The 14,045-nt window shown below is 36.3% G+C and overlaps 1 protein-coding gene across 3 annotated transcripts; it reads left to right on the top strand.

The window, feature by feature from the left end:
- The first annotated feature begins 3,355 nt into the window (after positions 1–3,355).
- On the top strand, positions 3,356–13,753 carry LOC147568953 (importin beta-like SAD2). 3 transcript variants are annotated; one of them, XM_086655400.1, is made up of 24 exons: positions 3,402–3,520; positions 3,764–3,869; positions 4,185–4,320; positions 4,402–4,489; positions 5,340–5,489; positions 5,783–5,945; positions 6,037–6,221; positions 6,321–6,494; positions 6,601–6,746; positions 6,828–6,951; positions 7,040–7,220; positions 8,075–8,234; positions 8,351–8,392; positions 8,472–8,590; positions 8,680–8,881; positions 9,555–9,686; positions 10,631–10,734; positions 10,938–11,117; positions 11,361–11,500; positions 11,587–11,726; positions 11,866–12,026; positions 12,728–12,854; positions 12,989–13,170; positions 13,539–13,753. In XM_086655400.1, the coding sequence occupies exons 2-23, from the start codon at positions 3,780–3,782 to the stop codon at positions 13,153–13,155; spliced, it is 3,111 nt and encodes a 1,036-aa protein (XP_086511526.1). In that variant the 5' UTR covers positions 3,402–3,520; positions 3,764–3,779; the 3' UTR covers positions 13,156–13,170; positions 13,539–13,753. The 3 variants fall into 3 exon arrangements, with proteins under 3 accessions (XP_086511524.1, XP_086511526.1, XP_086511525.1); XM_086655398.1 differs by having other exon boundaries at positions 3,356–3,520; positions 12,989–13,753; XM_086655399.1 differs by having other exon boundaries at positions 3,427–3,869.
- Positions 13,754–14,045: the final 292 nt, after the last annotated feature.

Raw genomic sequence — 14,045 nt, forward strand, 5'->3', positions numbered from 1 at the left:
CTAAGGAGTAAGAGATTTTATTTCTTTGTTTCTTTGTTCAGTTTATCCACCATAGGTTTGGTGAAGAGTTGTCCAAGAGTGTTTCTACACATCTTGAAGAATTGTGTAACCCATTATTTAATTATAGTGGAAGATTTCTGGACTAAGTCCCGTGGTTTTTTACCTTCTAGTTTGGAGGGGTTTTTTGCCACGTTAAATAATCTTGGTGTCTCTACTTTTACTTTCACATCGTTTATCTTCATATTCCTGAACAAGTTAATTAGGTTATTTTCCCCAACAAGTGGTACTAGAGCTAAGGTTGGATTTATCGTTCAGAAATATGGAAGGGAAACAGTAGTGCACTTTACACTTGATTCAAGCGAATTCGTGAATAAGAGTTGAATGCAGTTGGGATGTGATTGATTAGCGGATTCAAGACGTATTGAAGAAAAAAATGTTGGATATCAAGAAAATCCATATAGAAGACAATACTTCAGATATGATGGCAAAAAGATTGTTCAACGGGAAGCATGAGCTACATAGTAGTATTGTTGTCTTTGGAATGGTAGGTCCTTTTTCATAAGTCGGGAGGGGGAGTTTGTTGGGGTCCCTCCTTATATAAAAAGGATTCCTAATTGGAATAGGATTTCCCTTATTCCTTATTTAGGGAGAAATAGAAGTTTTTATTTCTAGCCTAAAAAGGAATCCTATTTCTAGTAAATACCTCCTTATTTATCATCATAAATAGGGAATGAAAGGGAAGAAATTATTCATACTTTCAGGTTAGAGAGTATCGTACTTTCAAGTTAGAGAGTATCATACTTTTAGGTTAGAAAGTATCCTCCCAGTTGGGAGCTCCCAGTTGGGAGAGTTACAAGAGAATCCTCTCAGATATATCTTCTCAGGTTAGAGAGAGATAAGAGAGACAACAACTTCCAGAACAAAGAGAAGTCAGAGAAAGAGAGATTTCTGAAGTGGTTCTTTCAAGAGAGAATAAAATTAAGAGAAGAATATTGGTTTGAAGAAAAGAAGATTATTAATCTTGTGAAGCAATTTAGTTTGTGGTTATCTTCTTCAACCTTTAGTAATCCTTAGGATTTGAACTCAAATCCTAAGGAGTAAGAGATTTTATTTCTTTGTTTCTTTGTTCAGTTTATCCACCATAGGTTTGGTGAAGAGTTGTGTAACCCATTATTATCATTATAGTGGAAGATTTCCGGACTAGGTCCCGTGGTTTTTTACCTTCTAGTTTGGAGGGGTTTTTTGCCACGTTAAATAATCTTGGTGTCTACTTTTACATTCACATCGTTTATCTTCATATTCCTGAACAAGTTAATTAGGTTATTTTTCCTAACAATATACTCTTTGAATGCATGGTTCTTAAGCCACACACTATTCTTATGATGTTCTATCGAGAGGTGCGGATTACTCTCTACACCAATCTTCATAGATTTTTAAGTTTAGAACTCAGGGAGAACCAAATGGGAGGAACTGTTTCTTGTTTACTTTTTTTTTTTTGTTTCAACCTGAGATGCATTTACAAATTTTCAATCTTGATGAAATAAGTTATAGCTCTGTTAAGCTAGTAGTGCCTTTAAAATTTTCTAGACTTATTTGTATATTGAGCTCCAAAAGTTTGACACACTGATGCCAGCTCTTGGCCCTAGATAAGTTTAAGAGGTCCCCTGCCATGTGTTAAAGCCGACCGCTCAAGGCAAATGTGAGAAAGCTGAGGGAATCAGGCGCCTTTAGCACTTTTTGGGCAACTTTACAACTTCCCTAGCCCATTTATCCAAGAAAAAGGATGGTTACTAACCAACTCTGCTAACAACTATCAAAGTCCATCACCATTTGGTTAAGTGGTTAGACACCACTCTTAAGCAAATGAGATCCAAGTAGAAGCAGTTACCCTCCACAAGATTGATCTCATATACCTAAAACATCCATTTTTCTTCTCAAACTCCATTTACCCATTTAGCAAGGCAGATCCCTTCCCCTTTGGAGTAACATAAACCACTTAGATTTCCATACAATAGTTATTGTAGACACGATCTTCTTCGACAAAGTCCAAGAGATTGACCTCTTTTTCTTGTCCATCAAGTTGTTATGCTCGTAATAGACAAGATCTAAAGAACTACCATCTGCATGTGAAATTTTGAATATTAACTTTTCAGGTGGATGAATCGATCAGTGTATTCGAACGAATAGAAGAGGAGAAATCCCTGGGAGTCGATGCATCATAATGTTACATAGTTAGAGGCACGATTTTTTTCCTAAATCGCAAGATTGTTTTGCAAGAAGATCATTGATTAACACGGCCACACGGGGTTTCAAAGGGTATATATGTTTATTGTTTACCCCAAAACCAGAACAAAAACCTTTCATAATGTTTATTAGGTGTTTAATTGGTTCTTTTGTAAACATGAAGGCTTCAATTATTTGTTCGACGTTAAATATGTTCTAATTACTCATCTAAGTCTCAATAAGTGCATATTCTTAAATAATCTTAATTGATAATCAAATGTGTTTATTAACAAATTTTGTATGAACTTCTAATAGGAGTATAAATTTTATTGCAAATTCTTATCACTCAAAAGTCTATCTCTAAGTAAGGTTTTAACTTTTAATAAAGTGATTGAACTTTTGAATGAAATATAACTTTGTCAGTTTGTGGCCAAAATGATTAAATAACAATTCTTAAAAGAGTAAGAACCAATAAGCCTTTAAACAAAAAAAAAAAAAAAAAAATCCAATAAGTACTCTCTACGTGGAATGTGTAGTAGCATTTGTCATAGTTTCAAATTTTAGATCCTTATATACTATAATCAGAACCTGAACCAATAGGAACCAAAATCGTAAGTTTTAATAATTTCGGATTATAGGTAGTAAGAAATCGAACAGAAGGAGATGGGGCTTCCGCTCTAACTTGAAGTGGACCTTCTTTTAAATATGACTCACCCTTGAAGTTTTGGTTGGGGCCTAATGATTATGGGTCAACTTAATTTGTATGTTCAAAAAAAAGAAAATCTTAATTTGTATGTTTTTTACTCCCCAATCCTCGTCTTCATCTTTACTATCACTACCTCCGAGCTCCGACCACCACTGCCGTCTCTCGCCACGACCATCACAACCGTCAAATTCTCTCCCTTTCCTCTTTCCTTTGTGCCCTTCATCTACGCCTCTACGTTTCCAGACGAAGAAAGACCCCCTCCATCAATGTCAATACTTTCATCTATATTTCAGCAGACATGGGAGTGTATGTTCTTGTAGACGGTTTTAATTGAGAAAAACATCGGGGGCAAATTTACGAATTGTTCACATATTAGGACTCAAATTGGAATTAACACAATTGCATAAATGCCCCTTTAGTCACTTCACTCCCTGTTACCACCTAATCCTCTCCTTAACAAAGTCATTTATTTAAGTTGATGAGACGCACGTGTTCCAATAATAACAAGACAGAAAGGAACTCGTTAAAGAAACTCTAGGGAGATAGAGAGCCCGAGAGGGTGGCAGGTGAAACACACACATCGTGATCGTGGTGAGAGAACTCAGTTCGAGTCAATCAAAATTCGCCAACCCTTGAAAGAAAATAAAGAACCCTAGGGGTTATAAATATCACTTATTTCCCCTTCTGTCTCATTTTTCTCTCTCTGTTCTATAGAGAGAGAGAGAGAAACAAGACAATCTCTCTCTTAATTATTCTCTTCCAATCTTGTTTTAAATCAATCCTATTTTCGATCCTCAATCGTTTTTCTTTTTTCATTTGATTTCAATTTCTAAGGTATTCTTCTGTTTCAATGGATCTTCAAAGCCTGGCCGCCATCCTTCAAGCCACTCTTACGCCTGATACTGAAAAACGAAAAGCCGCTGAAGAAAGTCTTGAACAGGTATATTCTTATTCTTACTGATTTATCAAAATTAATCTTCATTTGATTTGCATTTCTTGTTTTGAAGATTTATATGGATCAATTGGGAGTTCCTAATTAGAATTTGGTAGTTTTGATTAGATAGGATTTGATTTCATATTGATTGAATTGTACTGAATACTGGCAATTAGTTTGCAAAAAGTATAGTCTTCTGTTCACTTCACATTTAGATGCAGATAAACTATTCCTGTTCTCACTCTCAAGACTCAAGAGTAGTTGGTATTGGTTAACCTAATTTCACCATTAAATTTTGTTTACTTTTGATTGAAATTGCAGTTACAACACACTCCACAACACTTGGTGAGATTGTTGCAGATTATTGTAGATAGTAATTGGGATCTTGCAATAAGGCAATTTGCCAGTATTCACTTCAAGAATGTTGTGGCAAAGAATTGGTCACCTCTTGATCCTGGTATGTGACTTTATTGGTGTTAATTTGTGCGTTTTTTTTTTCGAGGCGTAGTAAATTAACTATCATGTTATTTTATTGTAGATGAACAGCATAAGATATTGCCAAGTGATAAAGTTTTGGTGAGGCAAAACCTTCTTGCATTCGTCATTCAAGTTCCTCCTCTTTTAAGGTATGCTCTCTACATTGTTATGATCTTCTATTTCTTTTCCTCGAAAACTTGTCAATATTCTTATATTTTTTGAATAAAACAAGAGTTTTGTGGGACATTATGTCTTAATCGTTTGTGGTTTTTGTTGTATACTCATTTTGTTTTCAGTAAGTACAGCCTGAAATACTTCTTGGGGTCTTGGTTAGGTTATGTCTACTTTGGTCTGGAGTGAAACATTGAACAAAGAAAATTGGGTGGAAACAACTAGTATTGTTATTATTTGGAGCTTCACTAATTTGTCATTCTTTTCTGTCCAATATTGCTAAATACTCTAGCATCTCTTTTGCATAAGGGTACCTGATTCCCCATACCGATTTTTGGTATGTAAGCGGTTTATTGTAGATTTCGTGAACTAAATTTTTTAGCCTTAATTAGCCAAACTGTTTTTGTAAAGGTTATTAAATTAACTTAGTTGAGTAATTAGCTACACGATCTTTTTAGTTAACAGGTTAAGATGTTAAGTATTACAGAGATGGAACATCTGTAAGTGCATCTATTTTATGTGGATTACAGAAAAATAAATTGTTCATGAAAACAAGTCTTTACATTCCAACGACCCAAAATAACTTACCATAAAGGTACACTGCGTACCTATACCCATACTACATACCAAAGTTATCTGTTTTCTACTTAAGACTCTTTCTAATATGTTCACTATCATGACATCTTGTATCAATACGTTCACTATCTTGATTAAATAATATTCTTTACCTATTTTCTCCATGTCACGAAGACTTGATGTTTCTTACCTTTGTTGGGTCTGTCGTATGCATGATTGCGTGCTATCTGATTTTTATCCTCTTTTATATAGAGCACAGCTTGGCGAATGCCTGAAAACAATAATCCATTCAGATTACCCTGAGCAATGGCCAAGCCTTCTCCACTGGGTGAAGCATAATCTACAAAATCAGCAAATCTATGGAGCTTTATATGTATTGAGAATTCTCTCAAGGAAATACGAGTAAGTACATGTATTGTTTAATAAATCTGCAAAGAAGTTTGTCAGGCTGTTGCTCTTAGAGTGGGACACTATTAATTTATTTTTTCACGTCTAGTTTGCTCAAAGTAAGTTTTTAGTGTTGTCAAACTTCAATTTTCTAGGCCTCATTGAGTTAACACCCTTGGGTCATAATAAGTTTATACCTTCTTCATATTCCGTTCATTGTTATTCTATCCTTCTACTGAAGCTCTGTCAATAATATGGGCTATGTTATGCGGTAGCAGCTCTAATCTATATTATCTCGTGTTCTAAAGGTTTAAGTCTGATGAAGAGCGGACACCAGTTTATCTCATTGTCGAGGAGACATTTCCATACCTCCTTAATATATTCAGCGGACTTGTCCAACTGGTCAACCCTCCAATTGAGATTGCGGATCTGATCAAACTCATCTGCAAAATATTTTGGTCATCCATATATGTAGGTTTTTGTTCAAACAGAAAGTCTCTTTTGCATCATTACTCTTTTAAGTTGGCTTAGTTAATTCATTTCTTGTTAATTTTATTTTCAGTTAGAGATCCCAAAGCAGTTGTTTGATCCAAATGTTTTCAATGCATGGATGGCTTTATTCTTGAACATATTAGAAAGGCCTGTCCCCGTAGAAGGCCAGCCTATTGATCCAGATCAAAGAAAAGCGTGGGGATGGTGGAAAGTAAAAAAATGGACAGTACACATTCTAAATCGTCTCTATACTCGGTGAGTGCATGACCTCAAAACTGAAATTCAAAATATGATATTATGGTTCGGATTTGTTTCTATTGTATACCTTGACCAATATTCTTCTCTTACTCGCAGGTTTGGAGACTTGAAACTCCAGAAACCAGAAAGCAAAGCTTTTGCTCAAATGTTTCAGAAAAGCTATGCTGGAAAGATTTTGGAGTGTCATTTGAATTTGTTGAACGCCGTCCGTGTGGGTGGTTATTTACCCGATAGAGTCATAAACCTTATTCTCCAATATTTGAGCAACAGGTTTGTATCATAGATGTTCACTTTCATGGTTATTTTATGAGTTTGTCTTGACTAGCAGTGACCATGAGGCCTGTATTCACATAATATGATTCTATTCTTTTTGCAGTATTTCAAAGAATAGTATGTATCAGATGTTGCAGCCACGGCTTGATGTTATCCTATTCGAGATAATTTTCCCTCTTATGTGCTTCAATGACAATGATCAAACATTGTGGAATGAAGATCCTCATGAATACGTTAGGAAGGGCTATGGTAGGTTTGAGAATCTATTTTAACTTTATGCTTATTTCCATATCTTTTCAAATCTTTGTTAATCTCCTCATGCTCTTACAGATATCATTGAAGACTTGTATAGCCCTAGGACTGCTTCGATGGATTTTGTAAGCGAGCTAGTAAGGAAGCGCGGGAAAGAAAATCTTCAAAAGTTCATTCAATTCATTGTGCAGATTTTTAAAAGGTAATAGTTAGATCTGTATATGCCGAGTTAAAAGATTTGTTTTATCACAGTGGAGACAAGCCTTTCATATTGTAATACTGTAATCCAGATATGATGAGGCACCCGCAGAGTATAAGCTATATCGACAGAAAGATGGTGCTCTTCTTGCTATTGGGGCATTATGTGATAAACTGAAGCAAACTGAACCTTACAAGTCTGAGCTTGAGCATATGTTAGTGCAACACGTGTTTCCGGAGTTCACTAGTCCTGTTGGACATCTTAGAGCTAAGGTTCATTTGTTTATACTCTTCTATATTTCATCTCTTGAATTTATAATACATCTTTCTTTAGGTTCTGCTATTCCATGGCTGCATTTACACTAATTCTTTATGTGCGTTGTATAAACATTCAAGATTAAGAATGTCAGATTGTGTAAGATTTTAGTAAGTATTAGCGAATGGACAATTTTTTTTTGGAACCGACTACTTTTTTGAGACATCATAACCCAAGAACGTTAAAAGCTGATATGTGGCATAGAAAGTTTCAGGTAAATACATATTATATATATATATACTTTTATATAGATGCGGGATATGTTGACATAATTTTAGCTTAACTTTGAGAGTTTTTAGAACCCAAATGGATTAGATCCAGGAGTCAGTTTTTTTCTGGATAGCTCCTCACCATGAGAATTGGATCATTCTCTCTCTCTCTCTCTCTCTCTCTCTCTCTATATATATATATATATATATATATATATATATATATATATATATATATATAAATTGTAGTGGGTAGGCATAGTCAGAACATAGTAGAGCTTTAGAGCCTGTTAGTTCTAACTTTGTGTAGTTAGTAGAAGAAGACAGGAAGACAATGAATACAAGGTAAGTAAGAATTAGAAGAGATTCAAAGAAAATTGGGAAAATAAAATATCGAGGACAGAAAGTGAACACAACATAATGCATGTTATGAATGTGTTCAGTGGGAAAAGAATCTTGGCCGGTTTGATTTGGCTTTTCCTCGTTGCCAGTTAACCACCGCCTCAACTTTGGCCACTAGTTGACTAATTCTCATATCTTTTCCAAATCTTATCTTTAATTTATTGTAAAAACATTGATCGTTTAATACTTTTTATCGACAGGCTGCATGGGTTGCTGGACAATATGCTCATATTAACTTTTCAGACCAGAGCAATTTCCGAAAAGCTCTGCATAGTGTGGTGTCTGGGTTGTGTGATTCTGAACTTCCAGTTCGGGTTGATTCAGTTTTTGCTTTGCGGTCCTTTATTGAAGCTTGTAAAGGTATGTCTATGGTACATGTATTCAATCCAATTTCGGGGTTTTCACACTCCACTGATGCCCTATCCTGAGTATCTGCATTAAAGAATTCATTTGTATGTTACTATTGTGTTCTGCAGATCTGGGCGAGATTCGACCGATTCTTCCCCAACTTCTTGATGGTATGCATACTTTCACTCTGTTTTGGTATTACTCCAATAATCTGATTCAGTATTTCTTAGTTGGTGTTCTTTTCTTCAGAGTTCTTTAAGCTTATGAATGAGGTTGAGAATGAAGACCTTGTATTTACCCTTGAGACTATCGTTGACAAGTTTGGGGAAGAGATGGCACCTTATGCCCTTGGATTATGCCAAAATCTTGTAAGTTTCTTATGATGACATTGTATGTATTAAATATAGATTTATTTGCTAATCATTTGGTGTACTTACTTCGCTCTTCTGGCTATTAGGCTGCTGCCTTCTGGAAGTGCATTGATTCTGCTGATGCTGCTGATGACAATGCTGATGATTCTGGTGCACTAGCTGCAGTTGGTTGTCTCCGTGCCATTAGCACCATTCTTGAATCAGTGAGCAGGCTTCCGGACTATTACCCCAAAATTGAGCCAACTCTATTACCTATAATGCGTAGGATGTTGACTAGCGATGGACAAGGTAACTGTTCTACTTGGGGTCATGAAGTGCAATATGAACGGCTACATGCCAGATTTACTATGTTCTTATGATCTCAGGCTATTCTATTGATGATGATAGTGTAGAAACAAATTTGTTTAGGTTCAACTTAACCACTGGGATAGCTAACCAGTAACCTTCAATCCTTTATACAAATGGACCTTTGCTGCATCTGTATGTTATTTTTGTTCTGGATTGGTGCTGGAGGTTGTTTCTACCATTCAAGTTATAAGGTCATTTGTTAATGAGAACCTTAGTTTGCTTTCATTTGTATTCCTTTTTTGGAAACGTATATTCCTCCCACTTACAGTGCTTCTTTCGCCATGTAAGTTTTATGGTAGTATTGCTATACTTCAATAAGGGACAATAACTTATTTGTTAGACTAATTGGTTTGTCGTGAAGGGTATTTGATTAAATTTCCCTCTCCTAGTTATTTCCTATTCCTGTTATGATATTCTCAGCACCTCATGTGCTTGCATAACAATTGCTAGTAACTCTGACTGAGTGGTGGGATCACTGTGACTTATCAATGTCAAATTTTACTGAAACATTTAGGATTTATCTGGTGATTCTTGTATTGATTTATTTATCTTGGTTTCTCTTGGTCTTAATGTTTATTGATTAACACTACGAGTAAATGATATTCTATTGCAGAGGTTTATGAGGAAGTTCTTGAAATAGTCTCGTATATGACCTTTTTTTCTCCTACAATTTCATTGGAAATGTGGAGCCTTTGGCCTTTGATGATTGAATCACTTGGAGACTGGGCCATAGATTTCTTCCCAAGTAAGTTGTGTACTTCTATCTTGCATTTCCTCATTGCTGCTTCTCTATGTGTAGTAGCCATGGTATAATATGAATCATTGTTATTTCCATGGTATTTATGTTTGTTTGTGTCCGTCAAATAGTTCTTGAACCGTTTTCAGCTTCTAACCTCATAAAATTGCTAAGTCACTCTTATTAGTATATGATAAAGTTTCTTGATGTATAGATATTTAACAACTAAATTAGGGTTTTACCCTGCTTTGCGGGGTGGTTCTATTTTTTATTCTTTTGAAACACAGAATTACACGAGTACAATGAGTAATAGACAATTATTCATCATACATCAATTGGCTTTGATACATCATAAGATGTTTTATGCTCATAACTGCCATAGAACTGTCCTATAGAGACACTCATACATCATGAAGGCCATAAAAACTACCCTAGTAAGTAGTAACACAGTTTGAATAAATTAGGGATTTCCACCTACTACGAGAATCGAACCTATGACTCCGGGTTTTCAGAGTGAGTGCACCAACCACTGCACCAAGAGGTGGTGGACTCTATCTCCTTACATATGCAAGTGGTGAAGGTTGTCATTTCACAATAGCATCCTTGGCTTGCATAGTTGTTGGATTGATGTTAAAATCAGATGCATCCAAAATTTGATTGACGTATTGTATTGATTTTGGTGCATATAATTACTACTTTTTGCTTATTTTGTTTTGGTCCCTGCACAAGATATCAACATGAAAATAAAGCTTGATCTATTAGTACATGAAGGATGCTTTCGATTTTGTAAAATTGGTGCACGTAATATCACCGTAGCAGAATTTGTTCTTGCTAGAACTAATGCCCAAATTCTCCATCTTGAAAGAGTCCATTTTATGTCATTTCACTAGAACTACATTTATTTCTCCATGGTAATTATTTAAAACCTTTCGATTTTTGCTTCTCATGTGTAGATATTCTAGTTCCACTGGACAATTATATATCAAGAAGTACTGCACATTTCGTCACATGCAAGGATCCAGATTACCAGCAAAGCCTTTGGAATATGCTTTCATCTGTGAGTGACCTCTTATCAATGTGATGTTTATTACCCTCATTTTCTCTGCTGTTAGGATTTTTTCAGAAAAGCTGTCAAGAACTCAAAATAATTGAGTTGTCAAAAGTGTTTCAACTGGCTGATGGGTGTCCTGTTGTGATATCTTGAATCTATTTGCTCTTTCATGTGGTTACTTTTTTATGATACTAATTGTTGATATGTAGATCATGAGAGACAAAAATATGGAGGACAGTGACATTGAACCTGCTCCGAAGATAATGGAAGTAGTTCTCCAAAATTGCAAGGGCCAAGTGGATCACTGGGTTGAGCCATATCTCACAATCACGATCGATAGATTACGACGAACTGAAAAGTCTTACTTGAAATGTCTACTGATTCAAGTGGTGAGAAATGTTGCCTGTGAAAATGTACAATTAATTTGTTAGATCATGTTTATTGTGTCGATTACCTTTCCAGTTCAGGCTTTATCTGTAATTTGCCACATGTAATTATGTAAGGAAGTTTAAAAAACTATGCGTGAACTCCTGTTCATGATTCTTCACAACCATTACGCATGATATCTGGCTTGTTTAGTATCTTGTTTGAGTTCAGAATAGGGTATAAAGTGCAATTTATATGTTTTGCAGGTAGCCGATTCTCTTTATTATAATGCACCCTTGACGATTGGCATATTGCAAAAGCTTGGCGTTGCGGCAGAAGTTTTTAATCTGTGGTTTCAGATGTTGCAACAAGTAAAAAAGAGTGGTGTACGTGTAAATTTCAAAAGGTGACCCTGTCTTTTCCTTGTTCATTTCTCAGTTGGTCTTTCTGATAATCTTTGTATGTGTCCCTAATTCTTCAATAAATACTCAGGGAGCATGACAAAAAGGTTTGTTGCCTGGGATTGACATCGCTGCTTGCACTTCCAGGCGATCAATTACCTGGGGAAGCTTTTGCTCGTATTTTCACGACAACACTTGATTTACTTGTTGCATACAAGGACCAAGTGGCAGGTCAGCTAATGATTTCTTTTTTTGGTTCTCTTTAGTTTCCCTTTCACTTGGAGCATGAACTTTTTAGTGTGGTTTGATGCTTATGTTGCTTATTTAATTCTTCTTTTCCTGCTTAGTTTCGATATTTTGGTATTGACAGATGCGGCAAAGAACGAAGATGCTGTTGATGATGATGACATGGATGGATTCCAAACTGATGATGAGGATGAAGATGAAGATGGGTTTGACAAGGATATGGGTGTTGAAGGGGAGGACGAAGACGAAGACGACAGTCTTAGGCTCCAAAAGTTAGCAGCACAGGTTGGTCTGATTTGCATCTCTATCTCCATATCTCATATTCTCTATTGATTACGTAGTGACCCAATTCTCGTGGACTAGTAGTCTGTGTTTCCTTCTACCCATGTTTTGACTCTAGGGAAGGTGAGGTGCGTGCCCTGACCTAGGCGTGTGCAATGAGCCTCTTGGCCGACTGAGGCGTGCCTGGGGTATGTGCCTCTTGCCTGACTTAGGAGCCGTTTGTAGATAAGCCCATTGCTTGACCTAGGTGCTCCTGAGCGAGGACCCTATAACCCCGTTGAGGTGCCGTCTGGAAATAAGCTCCTTGCATGACCTAAGGTATGCCTATTATCTAGGCATAAATGCATAATCAACTTCGAAAAGGCACGTGAGATGGGCCTCGCTGCGTACTCTTCGAGTCAAATATAGGTGTATCGTGTATCCCATGTGAAGTTAGCCCTGTATATGCAGTAGAGGGGCATAAGCATTAGCAGGAGGCAGTCATAATTTTGCCACTTTTTCTTTTAATGTATGACCTCTAATTAATTCTCCTCTCTCAATATATTAATGCTCTCTTTGGTTGACAATGAGTACGTTGAGAGAGTTGAAAGAACACAAGATACAGCAAACGCCAGAATGTCGAGACACATTGATATCGTAAAGATCAAGCCAAATTATTACCAAATAATTAGCGGTTCTTACTTGTGATGGTTTGAATATCACAGGCAAGATGTTTTCGACCAACTGATGACGATGAGTACGACTCAGATGAAGATTACAGTGATGATGAAGAGTTGCAATCACCTATCGATGATGTGGACCCCTTTATATTCTTCGTGGATACAATCAAAGGTAGTTTAAGCACTTGCTCGAATTCATTTAGGTTGACTCTTTTTTTTTTTCTCGTGCCGATCACCTGGTAAGAAAATTCTATCTTTGATTTTATTTTATGTGGACCTGACATAAATCTTATTTTATTTTGGAAGTATCACAAGCATCAGACCCAGCAAGATTCCAAAGCCTGATGCAGGCTCTCGACTTTAATCATCAGGCTCTAGCCAGTGGGTTAGCTCAGCATGCTGAACAAAGAAGAATAGAAATAGAAAAAGAGAAGATACAGAAGGCTACGGCAGGAGGATCATCTTCCTCGTGACTGTAAAAATTCCGGGTGAGCACTGTACTATTTATCAATGTTCGCTTTGTTGGACCACTTACTTTTCCCGTCTTCGATGTGTTTGAGTCTGAAGCGAAATGGTTCCACCTGGTCAACGGTGATCGGCGAACTAAACGATTCCCAAGTTGGGAACCGTTCGTGTTTGGGTCCTAAAGGATTTGTTTGATAAACATGTGTAGTAGGTTGGTGTCATTCTTCCTGACATTGAGTTTATTTGTTGGAAGAAACAGAAAATGGCTGAGATATGGGTTTTCCCTCTTAGCAGAAGGACCTCCATCTCGTTAATTATGTCTCTTTTTATCTTCTTGCGTATTCTTTGTTAGGGGGAGAAGATAATTACGTTTTCTTTTTCGCGGTTTAAGGGGCAAGTCCAGAGGAAACCCTTGATTCGTTCTTTTTCGGCTAAAGGCAGGGAAAATATTTCAAATATAGAGTGTAAATGAGATTGTTTATGTTTGTTTCTTTAACGGTTCAAGGTGGGGAGTACCTGTATTCATATATATATTTATGGTTTGGAGGGTTTGTAATCAATTGTTCAATGGTTGGAGATTTAAAAGGTCATTTTTGTTGTTGGAGATATTATGTGGTTGAATGTCCAAAAATAGCTTCAAAACTGAGCTTCTAGTGCTCTGAGAATTTAAAACAGTGCTAGTCTTTTTTTTTTTTTTTTGAGAGTAAAACAGTGCTAGTCTTTCTTCACGGAAATCTTGAATATCGCATTCATTACTGGTAGAAGTTTTGCAGCTCAGTTATGTAAGAAAACAATTAAAGATCCGTTTATGATTCTCGGAAGATGGTCAGAAGTAAATATCTCGAAGAATAGAGTGGTTCTGGACCAAAATGCAGTGATTCGATAGGAAACAAATGGT

This window comes from Eschscholzia californica, unplaced genomic scaffold (genome assembly GCF_041429995.1).
Source record: "Eschscholzia californica isolate CP2 unplaced genomic scaffold, dmEscCali1.0.p SCAF_1, whole genome shotgun sequence".
Lineage (NCBI taxonomy): Eukaryota > Viridiplantae > Streptophyta > Magnoliopsida > Ranunculales > Papaveraceae > Eschscholzia > Eschscholzia californica.